General features: G+C 46.9%; 1 protein-coding gene across 1 annotated transcript in view; it reads right to left on the minus strand.

Annotated features, from left to right (window-relative positions):
- GRIFIN (galectin-related inter-fiber protein) overlaps window positions 1-25361 on the minus strand; it is a 106460-nt gene extending 81099 nt beyond the window's left edge. Inside the window, exon 1 of the mRNA XM_069209206.1 lies at window positions 25176-25361. Coding sequence (XP_069065307.1) covers window positions 25176-25256 — 81 coding nt within the window. The 5' untranslated portion in view covers window positions 25257-25361. The remainder of the gene's footprint in view (window positions 1-25175) is intronic.
- Window positions 25362-26952: the final 1591 nt, after the last annotated feature.

Below are 26952 nucleotides of genomic sequence, written 5' to 3' on the forward strand. Positions count from 1 at the left end.
CAGCACCCACCCAGCGGGCCCATACCTCCGTCCCCAGGACACGTCAATCAGCTGTGTGTCCACCACTACAGGGAACCCAGGATAACCCACCACCCCAACAACAACAGGGACCTGGGGGCAGTGGTAGTGGGCACACGGTCCAGGGGACGGAGGCACTGGAACACAGGGGAACTGGGAGGGCTACCGTGCGACAGGGGGCGGACAGGCCAAGGGAACCCACTGTCCACGAGGCCCTCTCCTCCATCATGGGAGCATACCACCACTCCCAGGAGACAATGGCAACGGTGCTGGCCAAGTTTCAGGAGACCCAGCGCATGCAGGAGGAACAGCATATGGGCTTCAGTGAGGAACTCAGAACCATCAGCTCCACCCTTGGCACCATCGTAGGGGTGCTGAAGGAAGTACTCAACACCAAGAGGGACACTGTGGCACTACAAGGGGCCCCTGACACTAGCATGGACGATGAACTGCCCACCACCTCCGCCGGTGCTAGTGGACAGGACGCCCCGCCACAGGACCACCAAACCAGCACCCCACCCCCTTCAGAGGGAGAACCACCCTGCAAACGGTCCCTGAGATCCAGGAACAAGACAGAGAACAATGCCAAGACCCCCGCCAAGAAATGAGACCACCCTGATTGTCATCCAACTGTCCCACTTTGTCACCCTGTCCATAATTAAACTGCCCCAGCTCCACTTCCTATGCCCATATGGGCAATGCACATGTGAGACTAATAGACTGGACTCTGCCATGGACACTCCTCCGCCATCACCCCTCACCATTTCACTACCCCTCCAATATTTAGCATTTAAATAAACACACCTAAAGCACAAAATTATCTGGAGTCTGTCTGTGATTTCGAAATAGTGTTTTTCGAAATTACAGTGACAAAATGTTTTTGAAATAGTAATGTCAACATACCTATGTCACACAGCTCTAGTCCATGAGGAATCTAAGCAGATGTCACACAGTGGGACCCACATCTGTGAAACCGTAAGGGAAAGTGACAACTCAGTGACCATACACTGGGTGAAAACGACAGACAGGAGAGAGGTAGTAGTGTTAAAGTACATGTAGTAGGCAGGATTGTATTCTTACCTGTGTCTCACTGGAAATATTGCTGGATCACTGAGTCCCTGTTGTGCATGACTTCTTCCTCTGCTTCCTCCTCATCACTGTCCACAGGCTCCACAGCTGCAACAAAACCGCCATCTGGACCATCCTCCTGCAGAAAAGGCACCTGTCGTCGCAAAGCCAAGTTGTGAAGCATACAGCAGGCCACGATGATCTGGCACACCTTCTTTGGTGAGTAGAATAGGGATCCACCTGTCATATGGAGGCACCGGAACCTGGCCTTCAGGAGGCCGAAGTCCGCTCAATCACCCTCCTAGTTCGCCCATGGGCCTCATTGTAGCGTTCCTCTGCCCTGGTCCTGGGATTCCTCACTGGGGTCAGAAGCCATGACAGGTTGGGGTAACCAGAGTCACCTGCAAATGGTGATGGGCAACTGTTAGACACACACTAACCTGGAGGGATAACCCCAGACCCAGACAACCATTCCCACTGACTTGCTTCCAGGTGCTCACCTAATAGCCACACACAGTGCCTCTGGAGTTGACCCATCACATAAGGGATGCTGCTATTCCGCAGGATGAAGGCATCATGCACTGAGCCAGGGAACATGGCATTCACATGGGAGATGTACTGGTCTGCCAAACATACCATCTGTACATTCATAGAATGATAACTCTTCCGGTTTCTGTACACCTGTTCACTCCTGTGGGGGGGGGGGACCAAAGCCACATGGGTCCCATCAATGGCACCTATGATGTTGGGGATATGTCCCTGGGCATAGAAATCACCTTTCACTGTAGGCAAATCCTCCACTGAGGGAAAACGATGTAGCTCTGCATGTGTTTCAGAAGGGCAGACAACACTCTGGACAATACGTTGGAAAACATAGGCTGGGACATCCCTGATGCCATGGCCACAGTTGTTTGAAAAGAGCCACTTGCAAGGAAATGGAGCACTGACAGCACCTGCACTTGAGGGGGGATTCCTGTGGGATGGCGGATTGCTGACATCAGGTCTGGCTCCAACTGGGTACACAGTTCCTGGATTGTGGCACGGTCAAGCCTGTAGGTGATTATCAAATGTCGCTCCTCCATTGTCGACAGGTCCACCAATGGTCGGTACACCGGAGGATGCCACCATCTCCTCACATGTCTCAGCGGACAGTGCCTCTGAAGGACAACAGCAAGCACAGAGTCAAACAACTCAGAGGTACGTACCCACAGTTTACCCAGAACACCAATCATACACAAAAGGTGGGCTGTATGTGTGTTGAGACTAGGCCTAGGTATGTGTGACGCAGTTGAAAATGAAGCCATGTGGGCCCCTAAAATGGCGGCTGCCTGACCTGTAAAGTGGGACAATGGCATGTGAGGTAACTGCGCTGGCGTTTTACACCGTCGCAGTAGGCGGTCGAAGACCTCAGCGCAATGCTGCATTGGTTAACATTGGACCCTATGGGTCCCAGGGGCCAATGACGATGTACGCCGGCTGTGACGGTACGCACCGCCACGGACGTGACCGCCATTTTCTATCACTTCAATCACTCGATACCTGATCTTCGACAGGAGAGGACCTACACTGCAAGTGCTGCTGTGACCTCGGTCTGGAAGAGAAAATGGCTCATGCGTCTGGGGATAGGGCCCCTGCCTTCACATCGGAGGAGTTGGAGAAGCTCGTTGATGGGGTCCTCCACCAGTACACACTACTCCACGGTCCTCCAGACAAACAGGTAAGCACACAGGGAGCATGTTGTATGGGCTATGCCTGTGTGGAGAGGGCTGGATGTAAGAAGGAAGGGGGCAGAGTGCTGCGTGCATGAAAGACGGTGAATGCATGTGCCACATGGCAAGGGTAGGGATGGGGGCCAATCACTTTGACGGTGCAGTTGGTAATGACTTCTCTTCTTCCCCTGTACATTTCATGTAGGTCAGCGCCCACCAGAAGAAAGATATTTGGCGTGCCATCGCCAAGGACGTCCGCACCCTGGGGGTCTACCACAGACGGAGGACCCACTGCTGGAAAAGATGGGAGGACATTCGTCGCTGGAGCAAGAAGACGGCGGAGGTTCAGCTGGGGATGGCCTCCCAACGTGGGAGGGGTGCCCGTCGCACCATGACCCCCCTGATGTTCAGGATCCTGGCGGTGGCCTACCCGGAGTTGGATGGGCGCTTGAGGGCATCACAGCAGACACAAGGGGGTGAGTACACTCTCATTCTGCTGACTTTGCGCGCAGTGGAGTTGTCTGAGTGGGGGAGGAGGGCTGTGGGTTTCCCTAGGCCAGGGCGAGTTCCGTAGGCAAGGCCCCTCTGTAAGGCAGGCCATGTGGCACCCCAGCCCACCTCTGTAGACTGCCAAGTACAGCTATTCATGCCCCTGTGTCATCCATGTGTGCAGATGTCGTCCATAGCCTTGTAGGCCATTTCCCAGGAATTGAACAGTGGAGCCCAAGAGCGCGGCGTAGTGCAGGGGTCTTCTGTGTCTGTCTTGTCTGCCAACGGTAGCGGTAATCCATGCACTCAACATGTCTTTCTTCTGTCGTCGTCCCCCTTTTTGTGGTCTCCCCCTTTCTTGTGTGCATTAGCATCATCAGGCAGAGGAGCAGTGGCACCGGAGCACGAGGGAGCTGCATCCCACATGGCCCTGGAGGGCGAGACTACAGACTCGGATTTCACCAGTGGGACGGAGGGCGAGGGGAGCTTCACGGCGGGGACAGGAGCTGAGACCAGCGACACGGACACGTCCTTTGATGGGAGCTCCCTTGTGGTGGCGGCAACATCTGTGCCCCCCGCATCTACAGGTACAGCCGCCACCCCCCTACCAGCACCGCCCTCCCAGCAGCCCCTCAGCCTTCTAACCCGTGCCCGCTCACCCAGGAGGGTGGGCATCACCTTCGCCCCAGGCACCTCAGGCTCTGCCCCAGTCACCCCTGCTGCCCTCAGTGAGGAGGCCATTGACCTCCTCAGGTCCCTCACTGTTGGGCAGTCTACCATTTTGAATGCCATCCAGGGTGTAGAAAGGCAGTTGCAACAAACTAATGCATTCCTGGAGGGCATTCATTCTGGTCAGGTGGCCCTTCACCGAGCTTTTCAAACTCTGGCCTCAGCACTGATGGCAGCCATTGTCCCCGTCTCTAGCCTCCCCCCTCCAACTTCCTCCACCCAGACCCAATCCCCTGTACCTCTGCCTATCCCAAGCACCCCATCAGACCAGCATGCACACACATCAACACACAAGGGAAGCTCAGGCAAACATAAGCACCACACATCCCACAGGCTCTCAGCAAGCAACACACACATGCAGACACACCAACATCCACTGCCTCCACTGTGTCCCCCTCCTCCTCGTCTCCCTCCTCCCTCCCAGTCTCGTCTACACTCACACCTGCATGCACTACCTCTACAGCCACTACGTCCCTCACCAGCACACCCACCAGCACACCCGCTCACGTGCAGTCACCACCCCCACTACCATTCACACGTCCCCTGTGTCCTCTCTCAGTGTGTCTGTGACGCCCCCTCCCAAGATACACAAACGCAGGCACACACCCACCCAACAGCCATCCACCTCACGACGGCCTCCAGCGCATGCACCTGCACCCAAAGTCACCAAACGTACACCTCCTACTACCACCACCTCTTCCACCACTCCCAAACCCCCTCCAGCTACCCGTCCCAGTGTGTCCAAAAAACTTTTCCTGTCCAGCCTTGACCTTTTTCCCCACACCTCCCCCTCCTCGTCCATCTCATAGGTCCCGAACTAGCACCTCAGCCACAACATCTCCGGGACCAGTGGTGCCTGTAGTCACTTGTATGTGGAGTGCACCGGCCACCAGGACAGCCAGTGTGGCACAGAGCCACAGTACAGACAGTCCCCCACCTGTGAAGCATCAGAAGTTGGCCAGTGCCCGTCGGGAGAGGGGGAAGACTCCAGCCTCCAAAGCCGCTCCCAGGGGTCCCGTTGGGAGTGTGGAGTCAGCTGTGACACCTTCCAAGGTGGGGAAGGGCCACAAGAAACCCGGCAAGTCTGGGAAGAGCTGAACGGCGGAGAAGACCGCCATCATCCCCGCTGCCCAGGAGGCCACCGCCAGCCCCAGCCCAGGTGCCCAGGAGGGCACCACCAGCCCCAGCCCAGCTGCCCAGGAGGTCACCGCCAGCCCCAGCCCAGCTGCCCAGGAGGGCACCGCCAGCCCCAGCCCAGCTGCCCAGGAGGCCACCGCCAGCCCCAGCCCAGCTGCCCAGGAGGCCACCACCAGCCCCAGCCCCGCTGATCCATGAAGGACCGCCAGCACCAGCCCCACTGGGCCATGAAGAACCACCAGCACAAGCCCCGCTGGGCCATGAAGGACCGCCAGCACAAGCACCGCTGAACAGGGCACCGCCATCTCAAGCACCGCTGAACAGGGCACGCCAACTCAAGCACCGCTAAACAGGGCACCGCCAACTCAAGCACCGCTGCACAGGGCACCGCCAACTCAAGCACCGCTGAACAGGGCACCGCCAACTCAAGCACCGCTTAACAGGGCACCGCTAACTCAAGCACCGCTGCACAAGGCACCGCCAACTCAAGCACCGCTGAACAGGGCACCGCCATCTCAAGCACCGCTGCACAGGGCACCGCCAACTCAAGCACCGCTGAACAGGGCACCGCCAGCACAAGCACCGCTGAACAGGGCACCGCCATCTCAAGCACCGCTGAACAGGGCACCACCAACTCAAGCACCGCTGCACAGGGCACTGCCAACTCAAGCACCGCTGAACAGGGCACCGCCAACTCAAGCACCGCCAGCCCATGAGCGGCAGGGGCACTGACGCAACTGGGTCCGTCACGGGGTGAGTGATGCACTCTGGGCACCAGTCCCCCTCCAGAACAAGTGGAGACTGTCATCCACTACCTCTGTCCTTCAAGGGATGAAGCACTCTGGGCACCAGTCCCCCTCCAGAACAAGTGGGGACATCCATCCACTACCTCTGTCCTTCACAGGATGAAGCACTCTGGGCACCAGTCCCCCTCCAGAACCAGTGGAGACATCCATCCACTACCTCTGTCCTTCACAGGATGAAGCACTCTGGGCCCCAGTCCCCCTCCCGAACCAGTGGAGACATCAATCCACTACCTCTGTCCTTCACAGGATGAAGCACTCTGGGCACCAGTCGTCCTCCAGAACCAGTGGAGACTGTTATCCACTTGAGAGACTGTGGCTTTGAACTCCCCAGGATGCAGCAGTGGGCAACCCACCCACTGTAGAGACTTGAGAGACTGTGGCTTTGCACTCCCCAGGATGGAACAGTGGGCAACCCACCCACTGTAGAGACTTGAGAGACTGTGGCTTTGCACTCCCCAGGATGCAGCAGTGGGCAACCCACCCACTGTAGAGACTTGACAGACTGTGGCTTTGCATTCCCCAGGATGGAACAGTGGGCAACCCACCCACTGTAGAGACTTGAGAGACTGTGGCTTTGCACTCCCCAGGATGGAACAGTGGGCAACCCACCCACTGTAGAGACTTGAGAGACTGTGGCTTTGCACTCCCCAGGATTGAACAGTGGGCATGTGGCCCTCTCGTGGATTTGGCGTTGTGCACACAAGCGGTGAGGTGCCCCCCCTTTCCCTCCCCCTGGGGTGCCTGTTTAGTTGCAGTCTGATGCCCCTGCAGTGTTCTCTCTGTCATGGTCGGGGATCTTGTGTGGGCCTCGCCCATACCGTGTGGTCCCAGTGTTCCATGGACTTTCTTTGTGCAGTACCTAGACTACTATGCCTGGTATATATATTTTGTACATGGTGTATATATATATTTCTGCCTACTTGTTTGTAATATATTCCGATGGTTACACTCATTTTCTTTGGTCTTTGCATTCTTCCGGGGGGGGGTTGCGGGGTGTAACTGTGATGTATTGATATGCATTAGTGTGTGTGTTGTAGTGGGTGGGGGTGGGGTGTTGCGTGTGTGTGTCCCTGTTTTTTGCCTCCCCCCTCCCCTGTGTCGTAAGTGCAGTACTCACCGTGGTCTTCGCTACCGGCGTTCGTGCTCCTGGTAGAGGAGCAGGAAGACTATCGCAGGTAGAATTTGGATTTCCGGTTCCATGGTGTCCTCGTTCCTCGTGGGTTGTGTAGAGGTGAGCGTTTTCCCTTCGAAATTCCTGTTTCTGCCGTGTTTTTATCCGCGGTGAATCCGCCCCGGAAAAGGTGGCGGATTGGCCTGTCATAATAGTGTGGGCGGTACATTGTCTCCCTCCTGTCTGTTGGCGGTGACCGCCGCGCTGGTTGTTTGTACCGCCGTGGCGGTCAGAGTGTTAAAGTGGCTCTCTTTGTTGGCGGTTTACGCCACGGTCGTAATTGCAATTTTTTTACCGCCGGCCTGTTGGCGGTCTTACCGCCACTTTAACACCGTCCGCCAGGGTTGTAATGACCACCTATGTCTTTTATGACCCAAATTACTCCGGGGCCTCGACCGATAAGGCATCAGTAAACTTTGATTCTGAGTTGCTTTAATGATTTGTGCTCCGTTCGTTATTACACTTATATTGCATAATGCAGTATTATTCACTATTAGTTTGACAAAAACTGTACAATAATGAGGAGTTCAAGTTCCAGTGTTGTTGGTACTGATGTGGCACTTCTGAGGCCAGGGGTTACAAAGACAGTGCAAGGGGTCACAAGGAACAAGCCAGGGTTTTCAGCTGTGACCCCTAAATGACACCCATACTTTTCAGGGAGTGGGAAGCCTCAGCAAGCTTTTTTTTTTATGCAGTCAAAACATCAGTGAGGACAGGGGACAGAGGTGCCTCTTGGCCAATTGTCAGCATGAAGCCCCACATTTTCAAGGCCCCGTCTCTTCCTCATTCAGTGATTTTTAGGCCGAGTTTGGCAGCGTAGCGTTGTCTGCAAGGCGTGTTGTATTCAATATAGGCTTTTAACAAACCCACTCTTGCTATTCATTCTTTATTGTGCTTGTCTTAAATGCTTCCTTTTTATTGGTGAATTTTTCTAAATGTCCCTCCCTTTGTGTGATTTGTTCCCTCCCAGGCGATTTCAGTAAGAGGACATGTTTGTTCGCCTTCACAGTACGTCACGCTTCCTCCTGTTTAATCTTGTTAGATGGCCCCTCCTCCCTCTTCCCTCCGCCTGTCTGGATTGGTTTTCCTTTAATCCCAGCCAGATCCTTTCTCCTCCTGGCTCATTTTTGTTGTTGCTCCTTCCAAAGTATTTTATGTAGATCCTAGTTCAAAGTGTTGCAGCGTCTGTCATTTCAGTCTTTTGCCAACTTTTAAGTCCACGTGAGAAGTTCATAAAGCAGAGCCTCCAAAGGCAGATTTATCTTCCGCGACTCATCTGGTTCCTTTTGGCGCTGGCTCTTGAAGGGAAATGAAAGTTCATTTTTTGCAGACAAGAAAAATGCCCACTTCTGAGCTAATATGATGCAGGGGATATTTCTGGATTATGGGTCATCAAAAAGAAATAACTTTTACCTATTTAAAAAAATATTATAGTTGCTACACACCTACCACATGGCTACCAACAGCTGTTAGTTTTTTTAAACTAATTTCCCTGGTTTATCTCTTTGAAGACGACAAAAAATGCCTCACTTTTTCATTAAATAAAGCCACATTGCGAAAGATTTATTTTTTGTGAATAGTTCTTAAGAAGACATGTGTCTCACTCTTTCTGTGTGTCCTAAATTACATCCAGACACATGCACACACGTACTCCTAAACACGTACACGAGCACAATATGAACACAAATAGCAACACAGAGACACAAAACAAAAAGACCCACCCTTGCGATGCACATATGGATGTCAAATCAGTAAAAGTGTGGTATAAATCACATCACAGACCCTTTATCCACTGGCAGCATAATAACATTGACCCTTTCTCTGAACATTTACTGCCATGGTGGGCCGGGTGAAGTAAACAGGACTCTCACAGCAGTGTCTGTTCCTGCTTCTGCCTTCATGACGTCTGAGACCAGGGGTCGAGAAGGCAGTGTAGGTACCAAAATGGCAAGCCAGGGCTTTCAAAGGACGTGAGGAATACCAAGCACCTAATTGACGTCAATAAATGCACCCAATCACGCCTATCCCCAGAGATCATAAAGCAGACATGCTTGCCCAAAGTGTCGCTTCTGGTAGTCCTCACAAAGAGACAAACACACACATGCACCTAAACACATCTGAAGTCTTGTGCTGGTTTCATGGGGCCCAGAACTCCTGGCTGCCTTACTACATTCTGGCGAGCGAAGTCAAGTAAAGACTGAAAAGGTGCATTAGGTTTGTCTCATGCATGATCAGGGCCACTGGAATTAGGGGACAAGAGAGAGACAATATATCTGGCAGGGTTGAGTAAATTATGAGGCAAGAAAAGGCAAATTATGCGGCATGCTGAGGCACATTTAGCAATAGTAATAAGTAATTATTGCATACATTGTAAACTTGGTAATACTGTCTGGGTATTGGCTGCATCCCATTAGTACCAGTTTAACACCCAAATGTAGCAATAAGCAACAGAAAGGTGACCAGTCCTGCTTTTTCAAGGGCCTTTCACTGCGCGGAAACACGTGTTGCTGTATTTTTAGTAAAGTTTAAACCGTTTGAGCTAGAAACATTTTTTTTGTTGAAATCTGCAGATTATGTGGCAAATAATGGATTATGTGGTAATTGCAGCAAATATATAATTATGTGAAAAACGCCGCAGCCACACAATCGCATAAGTCCAGTGGCCCTGTGTATGATGTTAGTCTGATGTGTGCATGAAAATGGCTTTGCTACTTAGATATTTGGGTACCAATAACTGTCTTTTGTCTTGAATTGTGTCACTGATTATCTATATTGCTGAAAGTGCTTTCAGCGAGAATACATCAGCTGATGTCTCCCAGTTTAAAAAAATGGAGGTATTGTTAATGTTGATCTAACACTGAGCTATGGTGAGTTACATGAAGTGTACATTAATGGCTGCACTATAGTCTCTTCCTAATGGTTTGCTCTTATGTCACAAATGCATTTAACATTGCTTTGTTATATAAATATAATTTAAAAGTGGCTATTTCCCCAAAGCAGTCAGGTCAATCCTATAAAATTAATGCAAAGAAACACTTTAATTTGTTAAATATATATAAAACAATACTCTGTATACGTATCTAAAAGGTGGAAGGAACTCCTCCAGGAAATTCATGAAAAATATTAACCCCTAGAAATAGTACCTCCGTTCATTCAATTAATCTCACCAAACAATCACTTTCACTTGTAGATTAGAGCCAAGTGCCAATGCCCATTGGGCTAAAAGGACTATGCTTCAGCCCCCCCCCCCAGGCCCCCCGTCGCGTGCCCCAGCTGGGACTGGAGCTTCATGGGTGCTAGTCCGGAATAAAGCCGGGCAGGGCACTGAACTTCAGAAAAAAACATTTTATTTACTAAAGACAGACACATTCTGCTTCTTGTGTTGCTGGAAAGTGTCTTGGGTGGAGGGGTCGAGGTCACCTATGACTTATAATATCCTAGTTTATTGAACCCCATTTTGGGGGATGAGGCTATGGCTGTGCAGGGCCCTGTACTATAGCATTCCATATTCTTTAAAAGGAGGACAGAGATTGCTCATTAACATTCCAATGACTGAGGCATCATCAGCACTTGAAAGGAACTCAGCCCTGTTCCCAACCTGGCTGTTAACCTCAGACTTTCCAAGAAATTAAGGCACAAATAACTAATTATATTCAGGGCCTCCGGAATTATGTGGCAGCAGAGGACCAAATTATGCCGTAGGGTTGATCAAATTGTGTGGCAAGAAAATGCTAATTATGTGGCACAATGAGGCACATTTTCTGATATTATTACTTCACTACTTTGTCATTTTTAGGTCGAGCATAGCAGCGCACAAGCGCTGCTCTCCTCAACATGTTGTAATCTATTCTGTGGACTTTAACCACGCTCATCTCACGCCCATCATTTTTCACTTTGCCTGCCTTTCATAATTCCCTAGATTTCATAAGGAAATGCTTTACGATTGTCCCACCTTAAGGCTGCTTTGTTATTACCTTGGAGACTGACCCAGTTACATGGATTATCGCACGATAGGCCATATACCTTAAAGTGGCGCACTAATTTTTTCTTTTGCCTCTGGCTGCATGGCCATATGTTGTTTCTTCCTCTTCCTTGTTTTGGGTATCCTGCTGTTTCTTTTTTATGTATTTCATATTTATTTTGTATATTTTTTTTAAAAGGTTCACAGAGCGCAAACTCATTTGGAGAATCGCTTTACATGAGTACGTGAAGTTTCATTTAGCACAAACTCGATCAGAGGCACCATTTACATAACAGAGAAGTTTCGTTTGGTGTAAACTCAATCTAAGGAGCGCTTTACATGACTACCACTTACATGTTTAGCAGTTGCAAATGTACAAACTTGAGCAGTTACAACAGTAAAAGACACAAAATATTCAACGCTCCTCTCCCGGCACTGCAGGAGAGCCGGTACTACAATATTCACTGCACTCACCCCATAATGTTTTGTGGGACATTTCTTTTCAAAAACATTTTTGCCCACAAATCAACTTGTGATGGTCCTAGGACAATAGGACCACAATCAAAACATTCAACACAATGTGCTCATTCTGTCTAGATCACCTCTGGGTCCCTACACTAGGTTGGGGAACCCCAAAATAGTAACCTCTCCCACCATTCTTTGTAAGCTCTCTCGTGGTTGGAACTTTTGTTTTATAGTTGGGAGAAGTGTGCATATTAAGGGCCTTCTTTGTCATAATACTGCATTAGGCCTGCTAGGTCTCAAAATGTGTAAGGTGCCACACCCTCTAGAGGCTATATATATAATTACACTGCACTCATTTCTGGCAATCTGTTTTCATGTCAGTTGTGCCCTCCAGGGGCTGATTATATGGTTACTTGATCAGGTTTCTTACAAATGGTAGTTTTAGGAAGATGTCTCTAGGGGCTGTTCTGAGCATTACAGTCAAGACACTACAATATTCACTGCACTACAGTCTTACCCATAACTCAGCACACAACGTTCGGTCCAGGTCATCTGTAGGTCCGCACACCAGACTCGTGGGCATAATAATAATATAAAACAATAAAATAAATAATGGCGGTATTTTCACTTTTGCCTGCAGATAGAGGAAGAAGGTAAATGGATGTGCTTTAGTTATATGCAGGGCCACTAGAATTATGCGGAAGGGTTGACCAATTTATATGTCAAGAAAAGTCCAGTTATGCATTTACAACGCCAATAGCTCTAACTCAAGCAAATGCGAGACCCATTGCATTGCAAATGCTTGTTTTTAAAGTTGGAAGGCTGATGACCATAAGTGTTGGTCATGTAGCATTCGAGTCACTAAGGCTTGCCTCTTCTTGCTGTAATTTCTACAGCATACATGCCAACAGACCCCAGTCAGGCGAGAGACTCACTAATTTTTAAGCCAAATATGGCTTTATTTTAGCCGTCTCCCACCTAAACCAACCCCTGCTCCAATAGACGCCAACGGGGAAAATATGATCTCCCGATTTTTCTTCAAAACCTCCCACTTTGTTCTTTTAAAATGTGGCATGTTTCTTAAGGCGTGCAGCGTACTAATCGGTTATCGTTATTATTGCACTGTAAAGGTTGTTTGCTCTCAATTCAGTGTGAGAAAAAGTTTACTGGTAGAGATACAATTTTAAAGTGCCCCGGATTTGGAGACCACGCTGCACCCTTCTTCAGAGGCCGGAGGGCGCCATTACAGTTCAAATACACATATCAGGTAACATGTCTGTTTAAACTTCTTCCTTGGGTGAGCACTGCGTGTTATCGAAGTCTCGTGGGCGACGCCATCTTGGAACACATTCTGTCAATCCAGTAAGTTTCTTAGAGATTTTTACATTATCAATGTATTTTATGCATGTTAGAAAAAGAATCAAGCAATTTATTTTGTATAGTGAACCTATCAAAAAGATAGGAAGTGTGTCATTTCAGTTCCGACTTTATTTATACCCGTGCCCTGCGCCCCTCCCGGACACGCAGAGCATGCTACACATTAGAGGAGAGCCCGAATGGCTCTCCTTACGCTCTCTACATCCCTCCATGTTTTACTTCACAAGGACAAGAATTACTTTGTAAACTTACAACACCCAAGCGAACATTACCCAACGAACCCCAACAGGGGTGAAGGTGCTAAGGAAGATAAAAGAAAGAAATAACAATAAAACTGAATAAAATAAACCCAAGAAAAAACCATTTTCCCTACAATAACACTGTTCGCTTTGACCACCAGATACCTCTTCATACCATCGATATCGGGCGTCATCAATGTTCAGTCACAGAAAAATGTTAATGAAACCCGGTTCACACACAGCCTGCTTTACAGACAAAATCTTTCAGCTGGCTGCTGGGGGCAGGATTGGGGCGTAAATCGTACCTTGCATTTCTGGCACGTAAACCCCCATGTCCAGGAGCATCACACGGCATGGCTTGCTCAACCAACACTGGCCCCGGGACACTCACAGTCTCTTCAGGTCTATTCGGGGAGCCGCTTATGATGTCCTCCATCTCTCCTTCTTCTTCTGCAGGGACAACAACACCAGCTTTGCGAAAATGTGACACATTTCATGTCACTATCCGTCTTCCTCTGGCCGCTGTTATCATTGCTCCTTGTGCGCCGATGACCTTCAGACTTCAGGTTCAAATGCTGTCCGGAACTTTCCTCCTTCTCTCTGACTTTTCACTACCACTCGATCACCTTCCCGAAAGTCTCGATATTTGGCTCTTTGTTTTCCACTAGCTTTCTGATTAGAAATTTCTCGTCGTCTCTGAGTGGCCTTCACATCCAACACAGGTGGTTTCCACCTTGGACCAGCTGGGATACAGTCACGTGGAGAAACCTTGAACATCAAGGCGGAGGGTGCACACCCGGTGGTGCTATGCGGTGTTTGACGGTATGCACTCAAAAACTGCTGCAGGCACTGCTCACGTTCCTCCCTTTGCTCAACTCCAATCCTGAGAGCCCTATTCAAAGTTTGCATAAATCTTTCAACGTCACCATTCGCCTGAGGCCAATACGGCATGATCTTACGATGACGAATAGCCAACCCATCAAGATACGAACAAAACTCTTGCCCCTGGAGCGGAGGCCCATTGTCTGTCCTGATTTCATTGGGTAGCCCGAACAATGCAAAAGTCTTCTGAAGAACTGGCCGCACATTTTCAAACGCCGTAGACACTATGACCTCAACCACAGGGAATTTGGTATAGGAATCTATCATGACGACAGTCAGCCTCCCATCCCGAAAACGCCCAAAGTCCATGCTCACCTTTGTCCATGGTTTCAAAGTGGCTGGTTCGGTCACCACCGGGGAACTCGGCGGTTCCGCCGATGTGATGATACAGGAATGACTCTTCCCCACCATTTCATCAACTTGGCTGTCCATCCCCGGGAACCACACTTTGGCACGTAATCTGGCTTTTGTTTTGGCAGTACCTTGATGCCCTTGATGAGCCAATTCGATCACCCGAGACCACAGACACTGAGGAAGTACAATTCTTCTTCCCCTCAGGATCAGTCCGGCATTATCTGTGGACAATTCATCACGCACCCTTCATATGCCCTGCATGGCCACCTTCTGGTCTGAGCTGGACGCATTTGTTTTTTCTAGAAAGTGTTTCTATTTCTTATAACTCAACGCCTCCTTCATCTGAATCAGTACCGCATCATCCTTGGTAGCGTTCACAATGTCAGTTATGAGAAGAGCATTGGGACATGCCGACTGCACGACCATGCTGACAAAAACCTCAGTGCTTTCTTCATCTTGTTCTTGGTGAGAATCAAGTACCTTAGGAGACGGATGGCGAGACAGATAGTCTGCCGGATTGTTTGCCCCAGGTCGATAAATGACTGTAAATCGATAAGGCTGAAGTAGAACAGTCCATCGTTCAATCCTCGGAGGTGTGAGACGTGGGCTACCTGCAAACAAAGAGACTAAAGGCTTGTGATCAGTTACTACTTGAAACTTATGTCCATACAGATACAAATGAAAATGCCGGCATGCCCACCGAATAGCTAGAGCTTCGCGCTCAATCTGCGCATATCGTGTTTCAACCGCCGACAAAGCCCGGCTGGCATATGCAACGGGAATCCACTCTTGATGTCTTCGCTCTTGAAGAAGAACAGCCCCAAGCCCAACAGGGCTTGCATCCACCACCACTTCTGTCCACCTACCGGGGTTAAAATAAGCCATGGTTGACCTATCCAACAACGCTGCCTTAATGACTTCGAACGCCTTGTGTGCGTCGGGAGTCCACTCCCAGCGGCGTTGTCCTTTAGTGAGTTGTCGAAGAGGCTCTGACATGGTGGCAAGCTGTGGTATGAACCTCCCACAATACGTGGCCATCCTCAAGAAGCTGCAGTCTTCTGTGGGATTTTGGGGAGTTGGGGCTTGACGAATCGCTTCAGCCTTACGTGGATCCACCTGTAAACCATCTTTTGAAAAGATGTAACCAAAAAATTCTACTGACGTTTGATAAAATGCACACTTCTTTTTTTGAAGGGTCAGTCCAGCTTCCACTAGTCTTTTTAACGTCGCTCTTAGATGACGATGATGTTCTTCCCTCGTCCGGGAGTGTATCAGGATGGCATCACTCAAATTGATTACCCCCGGTAATCCGGACAAAGTCTCTCTGATAGCATTCTGGAACACCTCGGCAGCCGAGGACACCCCAAAACTCAGCCTCTTATATCTCCGTAGCCCCACGTGCGTCGAGAAAGTGGTGATGTTCCTGCTCTCAGGATCTAGCTCCAGCTGATGGTATCCAGCATTAAGATCTAGTTTAGAGAACCACCGCGCCCCATTCAGATCTGCTATGATGTCATCCATAGTGGGCGTTATGTGTCTCTCCCTTCGAATGACTTTATTAGGCAAGCGCATGTCCACGCAGAGACGAATAGCTCCAGGCTGCTTGGGTTTTCGCGCTATCACCAACGGTGAGACCCAGGGCGTAGGCCCATCTACCTTTTCAATGACTCCTTGGTCTTCAAGCAGTTGTAGTTCCTTTTCGACGGCAGGCCGCAAGTGGAATGGCACCCGACGATGCCTCAGAGCCACAGGGACAACGCTCGGATCTATGTGAAGTTTGACACGCTTTCCTTTCCAACCACCCCAACCCCTCAAAGAGTTGCGGAAATTCACTGAGGAGGCTTTCTCCCTGAGAGTCATACACTTGACGTGCAAAGAATACCAGCTCTAAATCTTCTGCCGTGTGACACCCTAACAGAGTGCCTCGATCTCCTGCTACCACATAGAACTTTGCCTTTGCTGACCGATCCCCACTGGTCACTGACACTTCCACAGTTCCTTTTAGAGGCAGAGGCTCTCGTCCACCATAGTTGTATATCCTGGTGGCAGTCGGGGTAAGTGGTGGTATGGGGGTCAACTGCTGATATAGGGTCTCATTCATAACGTTGACTGAGGCTCCTGTGTCAATAAGTACTGATGTCAACGTGCTATTGACTTGTACATCACTCATGGGAGGCGGTCTCTTTTTTTGTTGCCTCCCACCAGCGAATGAAATCACAAAAATGTCCTCTTCCTCATCTTCCTCAAAAACGGGGCTACCTCACGCTGTGTGGTCTCTCACCTCCTCAGCACTCTTGGATACACTCCTGACATTAGCATCCTTTTCCTTTTGATCCCCTTGCTTATTCTTCCTCGACCTGCACACTTTTGCAAAATGATTTGCTTTACCACAACAGTTGCAAGACTGTCCTTTTGCCCGGCATCCCATGTTAGCTCTGTGTTCGTAGCCACAGCTCCCACAAGCACGTTCACCGGGTCTGGCGAGGTTTGGCCTGCGCGGCATTGCCGGGCGTGCCTGAACATCTACCTGCTCTTCTTTCACTTCGACTGAACGGGTAGACGACGCTGCAGCCAACCACTGACCTCTCACAGCCGCCATTGCATCTGCCCGCACCGCAGACAGTTCATGGGACGGTGCAAGAATTAGAATTTCGTCAAGGGACATACCCTGCTGTCGAAGAATAAGCTTTCTTAAGGCATTGGACCTGCAACCCTGGATAATCTGAGCCCGGATCTCTTCTTGCTGGTTGAGTCCCGTGCACGAACTCGCTAGCTTTCTTAATCTGGCGTAAAACATGTCCATTGACTTAACTTCCGTTTGTTGCGCCTGTCTAAGTTTGAAACGTTCATAGTCGGAGTTAAGTTGAGGATCAAAGTGTCTATTTCAAGCTGTTACAGCTGCATCAAAGTCAGATTTGTCCCCTGTGTCTGGGAGGGAATCAAACAGCTCTGGTAGTTCATCTCCGCCCTCAGCAACATTAAAGACTTTCGTACTGCTCCATCCGTTTCCCTAGTGGCACAAAAATAGTTGTCTAGTCGATTTATCCATAGGCGCCATCTTGGCGCAGCAGTGGCCGGATCAATCAGTTGGCTAAACGGGGGTAACGATGTGACTGAAGAATGAACACTGTTTTTTAACTGCGCCGGGAGCTGGGGATTTCCTGGTGGTGGTGGCGCATTTGCATTTTCTTGCTGTGGAGCACTCATGTTGGCACTCTCCCAATACACTAATTTAAGAGATTAAAGTTTTTTTAGTTTTTTTTTAAATCACTTCAGCCTTTGTTTGCCATTAATATATATATATATTTTTTTCTCTTTACAACCCCTTTTTCTTTTTTATTTTTTGGTGCACTCCTTTATTTTTCTTTTTGTAATTATTCCTCTTTTGTTTTTTGTTTTTTTCTTTCTGCTATTGTGTTTTATTATTATGGTCCTTTTTCTTTTTCCCATTCAGCTTGTTTTTTTTTTCAGGCCTCTGTTGACCGGCTCTGATCTGGAGCCCCAGGCTTCACACAGCCTCCGGTGTCGATATGAAGGGACACGCCCCTTCACAATTCCTGCTGATGAAGCCTCCAAGCTTCACACACACGACCGGCGCTCACTGTTGCTGCTGCTTAGCAACAAAACGCCTCGCATTTAAGAGCGCTCTGCTCCCGCGTGACAGCTCCCCTGGGGCGTGCCCGTGGCTCACCTCCCTCATTCTTCCCTGGCAGGAAGCCGGGCCGCAAGCTCTCCAGCCCGGAAATCAGGTGTTCGGGCTCCGCCGAGCCAGGAACATCGATCGCCTTCTTCACTGAGGCGAAACAGCGCCTTCGACGCCGTTTCCTCCGACGCCACACCACACCCTCGACGGTAAATCAGCACCGAGCGGGGGGAGACCCTCTCCTCGTTACTTATTTTATTTTATTTTATTGTCAAACGCGCGTAATAAGAAAATCCCACTCGTCGCCAATCTGGTGTCGCCCTTAGAGCGCACCAATAACGAGACGGACACCATGCTTATATGCTAGCACACGAGGAACTGCGTCATCGCAGTTCCGACTTTATTTATACCCGTGCTCTGCACCCCTCCCGGACACGCAGAGCACGCTACACATTAGAGGAGAGCCCGAATGGCTCTCCGAACGCTCTCTACAGGAAGTACAACATAAAAGCACCTTATTTTGTATTAATAAGTGTGTGTTCTTAGGGAGATAAGGGTGATGGTTAGTTTATCTTCAAACAAACAACAAAACAGTAGAAGCAGTGATGGGTCACTGTGGGTTGCTGCGGACTCAATTCTTTCCTATGTATTTCGCAAATCGGAGTCCGGCCAGATACATTGCAAAGCAGTCTTGGTCCTGCTCCAGTCGGCACAGTCCAGGCAAGTTGCAAGGCCAGTTCCTATCCAAGATGGTTTTCCCAAACGTGGTTCCTATGCACACCGTGTCACAGGGCTCAAGATGTACCCCACTATTGAGGCTGTAAATGCATTTTCTGATTAGAATTATATGTCCTTATTACTTTGAGTTTTGCTATTAAAACGAAAATGCTGGGATGTTATAACAATTTTTTATTGGTCTATGCTAACTAGGCCCCCACTCCATTTTTAAAATAGGATGGCTGCTGTTTCATAATATTCTTCAACCGTTTGTATCTTTCATTGACACAGCATGCAGCAAAATGTGCACTGCTCATTTTGTATGAAGTGTTGTTCTCTACTTGGGAGGCAGCCTTCCAGCTACACACTGTACTGTATTCATTTATAAGTCTTTTGATTGTTCGTGTAACTAGTTTATTTTGAAATCGCCAATGACTTTAGGCAAGAACGTCATAATCATTATTCATATTGTGAGATAGTGCTACGATGGTGATATTATGTAACATTTTTAATGTAGAAATCTGATTTGCTATAATGTTGATACTTTTGCTCACAAAATGCTGACTACAGTTTATATTGCTTTCTCTCAGAGTGGTTCCTCCTAAAGGGTGGAGAAGCATCCCCTGCTTGTTCGGAGCACAGTAGGCAAACACAAATAAATAAAATGGCATACTAAATGGCAATCAGTGTAATGAAACATTCCGATACATGTACAGCCTACTCCTCTAGGGAAAAGGTATGTGGAGTGAGAAAGAAGTAGAGGCCTAAAGAGGTAAACAAGAAGATTGAAGTACAACAAAGAAAAGTGCTAATGTGACGAATTCCGCCCTATAGTGAAGTTTCCCAGCAAGCCGAGAGAAGTCCAGATAAATGCTTGATTATCTCAGTTAGTATTAGGACCCTCCATTGAGCAAGCTATCACCTGACAGCGTGTTGCGCCCTCTGTTGGCACATCACTAGGCTACTCAAAATAGGTCTAAGTAGGTTGAAAGCTGTCTGGGGAACTATGTGTTCTCATCATTAAATTCGAGCTGGTCCATTCCTATTGGAGCAGGACCAAGGATGTTTAATATACTGCTGATCAACATTGGAATGTGACCCCAATTGATCATCAGTGGATTTTAGTAATTCAATATTCTATCCATCAAAATGTTGTTTGTCACAATAAAAGCCCTAAGTGTAATGGCTATGCTAGACGTGGATCTCATGCTCACTGAGCCACAGGCCTCATGTCATAACTCACTTATGAGGCGTAAATACTTTGAAACCAACCTAGATTTGCTTTTGTTCAGGTAAGGAGGGGACATATACTAGCAGGTTAGGCTACTCTGCGCCTATTGGAGCCGGATCAAAGCTCATACGCATATGTCTGGTCTCATCTGGAATGTAACAGTGGACGTAAAACGAGCGATGGACATTGGCAGAGAGTAATGGAAGGACTCCGATGTAGCCTTTCAATCAAGTTGAAAACAGTTGGTACTCACCCATCTCCATTTTTTATTGTTTTATTATATTTGACTGTATTTATTTTGGTGTTTATATGGTGCATTTGTGCCTCAAAGTGGCCACCTGTCAGTACAGTTGATAATAAAGTCGTTCCTTTCATCTCCTATGGGTAAAGAAAGGGTCCATCAGGAGGACTGCACACTTGTATTCTTAGGGTTAATTTTCTACCTGAGATCAGGGGCAGCTCCAGTCTGGGCAAAGCAGAGGGGCAGGGGGCACAAAATAAATTACAAATTCAAAAATAATGAAGAAAAATAATATATACCTTCCTCGCAGCCTCCACCACGCCGCTCCTTACTCACAGCATGCACAGGCTCCCCGCTGGCAGGATGAAAGCAGCGTTAGGGTTACCCGGAATGCCCTGACTTGGCACTCCGAGGCAGACTGGGAGCTTCTCCTTGCTGTGTCCAACCACAGTGCGCATGTGTGTTGGGCCGGCCAAACACATGTGCACTGAGTGTAGTGCACACCACTCCACCTCCATGCTTGCCATAGTTATGGCCCTAACCCATGGGAAATAAAAACAATAATAAACACTGTTCATAGTTTTTATTTTTTTATTTGTCACTGGTGCTGCTGGCGTGTGGTGGCACTACGCCATAGCACTGCTGCCTGAGATCTTGTAGGTGAGGGTAAGAGGTGGGTAGTAAGCTGCATGTGTTTGAAGACCTGATTGACTAGATTGAGGCACTGTGGATGGCAGGCAATTGTCGAACTATAAAATGAAAAGTGTAAAAACTGTCCTCTTGGCTGAAAAGGTGCGAATAGGGAGGGAAATGAATCATTTTAACTTGGAACTAGTTGTTGGGCTTCTTACCAACCATTGCCTGCATGCAGCAGAAAATTCAAACACATCTGCAAAATGTGGGTTGCAGTGCATATTAACAACATTAGGGAATGCCTTTGTTTAGATGCTTACAGACATATTCCTTGCCGGTGTTTGTTAAAAGCTATTCATTTGCCTTTAAGCAACACTGCTCCTTAAAAAACGTTAATATGTAATTAATGGGAAGGCAAGAATGAAGATTTGATGGCACTCGTCTGCCTCTGTCCCTAGATTTGTAGACATTAGCAGGGGGTCGCAAAATGTCTCTTGCCTCAGAAATATTAATGAGGCACAAGTTTCAGCGAAAAATATCAGACTGTACATCAGTGGGGTTCCTTCCCAATAGCAATTAGCGTCGACCCCCTGGAGGAGCTAGCAGCAGAAAAATAAAACAATAGTTCACTATTGTTTTATTTTTCTGCAGCTGGGTCAGCCAGCATGTGAAGGGAGGGGCAGGACTGGGCCACAGGAGGTGGAAGAGGGGAGGGGAGTACACTTAAATGCACATGTATGTTTGGCTGGCTGTTGTAGGCTGACCAAACAAACTTGCGCGCTTAGGTTTCTCCAGCCGGGCTCTGTTGAACAGTTGGGCTGGAAAAACTGCACAGGCCCCAGAGTTGTGTCTAAGTGTCAGTCCGAGCCGCTCAGACCAATCATGACGCTGCTTTCATGGTAGCTTGAGCATGAAAGCAGTGCCAGGATTGCTGAGAGGCCTGTGCTGGAGTCCCAGTGAATGCTGGGGCACCACATCGAGGGAAGAGGAGCGACTAGCAAGGCAGCAGGAGACAGCGGCATTGTGGAGAGAGGTAAGTTTATTTATTACAGGCGAACGCTTTGCGCTCTGTCCTGTGTTGTAATCTCTCTTTGGGCTTCAAACTCCCCCATGTCACGTCAGTGTCTTTCATTGGTTCGTGAGCTTGCCTTTTAAAATCTGCTTGCTTTCATTAGTGAAAGGCATGCGTAAGTAATGCCTTTTCCGGTGTTTAGCCTTGCTCGAACACAGCGACCAAGCACAGAAAACATACGAGGCTCCACGTTTTCCGTCCGGTTCCTGGACTACTTTTTCTCTTTTTTCGCAGTGCGATCTCGCTGGGAAGAAGTCGAGCGCTTTGCATGACATCGACCCTGTTACATAGTTAATTGCACTTTTGCTGGTTGCATGGATAATTGCACTTTTGGCGATAGGTTTCACTACGAGTGAATTTTTATTTCCCTTTGTGTGTCTGCTTTGCACTGATGGCGGCCATCAGCTCGCTTATGTGAAACTTTTACTTTTCTGTTTATATGGCAAGAAAAGTCCAATTAATTATGTGAAACTGTTTTATTTTCATTTTTAATTTATGCGGCAAGAAAAGTCCGATTAGGAGTTTACAACGGTAATTGCTCTAGCTCAAGAAAACGTGAGCCCGGTTGCATTGCAAATGCTTGTTTTTTTTATTTTCATCCTCCATTTCTGCTCTACCCCTCCCCTTGAGGTTTGCGGCAGCCGCCGCTACTGTACATTTTGATACGTGAGTGACTCTACAATCAGAAGCATCGCAGAATGAAGCCAGCTCCCGAGCCAGCTTTGTGAAGCGCACACATACTGGTTTGCAAGCAGGGCTTTCTGCCATTCATCAAATTTGAAAAGTGGAGCACATACCATTTGTATTTTCCTTGTCACACAAGCATTACGCATAGTGCAATATCTCTTTGCTCCTGTTTTTGCAGCAATGTAAACCTTTGTTTAAGGCTATATAATGAGCAAACACATTTGCTCTAAGTCTTATCACATAAGCACGAAAAACTGGGTGAGACAGACTTGCCCAGGTTTTGTACGTTGAAAAATGCAACATTGGGTACAACATTGCAATTTAATTTAGCAACATGTTTATCGCGTGAATAAAAGAGCATGAGGTAGGAACTGAACAAGCTTAAGTTTTGCACCAAGTGACAAGCTTTCTGAAAAATCCTCTCGTTGCACCTCCATTTCAACCGACGTGATACTTTTCCATAAAAATTTGCCAGTAAAAGTTCTTTGCTCCATTCTTTGAAAAAAAAGCTTCAAAAACCTTTGCTACACGTTTGCTAAACTGTGAACTTTTCCACAATTTATTTTATTTATTTAAAGAGTTTTGTAAAGCGAAAACATGACACAAGGGTATGAGAGCACTGTACAGGCATTGGAGTACACAAATACAATAATAAAATACAGGACAAAACCACAATAGAAGTCAGGAGGGCAAACACACAATGTATCACCAATGCCTTCATCACTGGAGGGATTGCAGAAGGCTAAAAGTGAAGCAAATGAGTACCGCAGCCATTTGGCTGATTCAATTTTAGGAAAAGTAGCTATATCGATTCTCACTAAACCAAAGTTTTAAAATAGTTCGGAGAAATGTGTATATTGATTACATACTATTATTGCTGTTTGAATCTTAAGAAATATAACAAATTATCTTTCTAATTTCAAATGTGAAAGGGGCGACTAGATCTCTGGCAAAATCATCTTGATTATTTTTTTATTTGATGACTAGCAAAAATGAAAAAAAACTAGGGCCCATATTTATATACTTTGTGAGAGCCGCATTTGTGTCGTTTTTTGACGCAAAATTGGTGCAAATTTACAAATTACAATTGTATTTTGGAAATTTGCGCTGCGTTTACATAAAAAAATTATGCAAATGCAGTGCTAAAAAAGTATAAATATGGGCCTAAATATCTCAATTTATATAACAGAGGTTGTCTAAGGACCAGTGTTTCTTTACTAAACACTGACAGATGGCCATTCCTGCATATCTGCCCCAGTGGTTTCCCAATCTGACCTTTCCTTCTTCGCACCCAGGCAAATATTCTTATGCATTGTAAATCGAATCACATTCTGATTAATTACCAGTTACACAATTATCAGCTATAGGGCAAAATAGTTTTGCACAATAGTTACAAAAGTAACTTTACAATAGTTTTTAAAAATCCCCTGATATCGCTCACATTTGAAAACGTTGAAAGCATATTTGCTTTGTTATTATGTAGACAAAGTAAAACTATTGAATAATCTGTTCACTCTTATTTTTGCCCCTGGCACCAATCTTCTACATAATAAGGTCATTGGTGCCATATTATGTAACTACTAGCACTTGGGCAAACATATGCAAAACGTTGTTGATGTTTTTACATTAAGGAAAAGTGGAAACATGTTGCATCACCAGACCATATTAGATAAAGATTTTCCACATTGACTGTTCTATAACAAACTGATTTTTGTTCATTATCTAATTTTTTCATTTATTTAGACATGCTTCTTATGCATGCATGTGAATTCCTTTACTTCAGAGAGCAAAGAAGATCTAAGCATTGCTTGATTGGAAGAAGCTAAGTAGGGAGTGTTAGAGTCCATTCGGCCAGGGCGGAGGCCACAGCTGAGGTTCTGCGATTGCAGCTATTAGACTCCGGAAAGGTCTCTTTAGAAAGCTTGCCTCAATAGTTCTGTTATCAAGAGTTTCCAAGAGCATATGTGATTAGGTTGGTGATCTCAGAGAAGAGCTGAGCGCAATCCATGGTCTCTCGCTTTGTACTCCCAGTGATCTGCCTCTGCATTTATCCACTTGATCGACCATTACTGAGTGAGATTTGCGGCCATAAATGGAAGGTTTGTGGCTGGGGTCCAGTGTCGTTTAAGGTTTTTTTAAGGATTTTGTCCCCTTCTCTTACATAAGCTTTGCAGGTAGTGCAGATAAACGTGATGCTGGATGTTTTGCACATTTGAAAAGTCTAGCGGGCGTAGTTTCCTACATCCCCTTTTTGCACAACCAGCAAAGATGGTGCGAAATCAGATTGCACCAAATCGTTCACGCGGTGCAAACCTCAGTGTAATAAAGCTCAAGTCACCCAAATGTCAAAATAAGTCTAATGCCAGCTTGCACGCTTTACCATGTTGTGTGATCCTGGGCAAGTTGACAGCCGTTCCTCAATTTCCTCACCAGTCCAAATAGGGAGAACTTGCAAAAGGCATAAATAGCAGTATTATAAGCTATAAAAAGGTATATTTGCAATTTACTGAAATCTATTACTATGTCTGAATGCATGAGGTCCTTACCCGCAGCGCCATTGTGTCTGTGAGCGTCCACCCCGTCTGATCCACGCATGGACTGAGTCCCACGTGCTTGATATAGCACATGGACGTGGGCGGTTATACTCTAAAGCACACACAGGGAATACCAGGGGCAAACACCAATCTGTGAAATGAGGTTTGGTGGGTAGCTCACACATGTTTAATGGGGGAGTGTACAGCTGTGGAGCTCGAGGAAGAAGCAGCATTTGAATAACTCTAAAGCTAGAACATTTCCACTTTTGAGAATAATAGACGTTCACATAATGAGGGGATTACTTCAGAACACACAGAATTACAGAATGGAATCTGCCACCCTCAGCAGTCTGGGTTCCGGCAAAACACCGGATGGTCACGTTGACATTTATATAATACTGTCCATAATGCACTCTGTGCAAAAGGTCACACCTGGCGCTGGCCATAGTGCGACTGAAGAGGCAGAAGCTTGGAGTCAGAGACATGGCTGCATTAGTTAGAAGAACAGCAAATTGTGAAAAAAGTCACACTGAATGTAATATGTATATGGTGCAGTGGATAATTCGTTGTTATCCCCGATGTCACTATATTGATATATATGTGACCGTAATATATAACAATATGTATGAAGTAATGTTAGTCTAATGTAAACTGGTGCATTTGAATCTTATAATAGAGTGAATTCACTGTAGTGTTTGAAAACATCTACTGTGTGCCTTAACTTCAGTAAAGGATATGTAGTCATTGAGTATATTATTTTAACCATCCTCACTTTATTTGAATGTAATTGCATTTACAACTATAACAGTCCACGTAACATGTGCACTAATATTGTTAATTAACTGAGAAATGCTGTTTGCCATTGTATTCAATTATTTGTGTTAACAATTTTATTTTGTGTTATATTGATTGTAAATTTAAAATGGGAAAGTGTAACCAAAATTATAAGAATGTAGTAGTTAAATGTGCACAGTACAACGTGAATTAAATGGCCATTATAGAATATTGTTCTTAGCTTGACTTTACTAGGCCTGAGTTTCTTTAACTTGAGAAACTATTTTGCATTTCAATGTGAGGTTGGAAATAGGTGAGCTATTGTCTTATTCATACAGAGTCTCAGAAAGCAATCTTGGAAGGTACACAGAAACACTATCAGAAAGAGGTGATTGTCCCTATTCATACATGTTGCAAATGCTGTACAGGAGACCAATTGCAGCAACCTTCCCATGACTGTCTTGGGAGTGCAGTGTAATGTTTCAAATTACACCGTGGGACAAGAGAAAACCATGAACATGTGATGTGTGATCACCAATGTTATTGGATTCCGAAGTTGCGGTATTAATTAGGCTATCTCTGACAGAGAATAGAGTAGAGTCCCTTGGACTTTGAGAGTTACAGACCTCTGACTTTCCCGGTATACCCCATGCTTTGCTGAGTGTGGCTTAGGCCTATACTTTACTCCCAAAGAAGACTCTTGCCCGAGGTTCTGAAATGCCGACACCTTCCTTTTCACTTGCCCTTACTATTTTGAAATCATTTTTGTTTTATTTTTGCTTCTCACGTGTCTTTAGTTAGATTCACATTTTTGTAGTTTACACCCTAAAAGAAACTTCTAAATTGCTATTTAGTTAGATGATTTAATTCGCCCTAAGGTGTAAAAGATTTGGCCAGCATTTGTTTTCCAAACTCCAAACTTATATTCTTGATGTTTTGTATCGCAGTGACTGAATTCCTTGTTTGCCTTATGCTAATTTGTTTAAACTTCTTCAGAAGATTTGGCTACCATATT

Source organism: Pleurodeles waltl, chromosome 10 (genome assembly GCF_031143425.1).
Source record: "Pleurodeles waltl isolate 20211129_DDA chromosome 10, aPleWal1.hap1.20221129, whole genome shotgun sequence".
In the NCBI taxonomy this organism is placed as follows: domain Eukaryota; kingdom Metazoa; phylum Chordata; class Amphibia; order Caudata; family Salamandridae; genus Pleurodeles; species Pleurodeles waltl.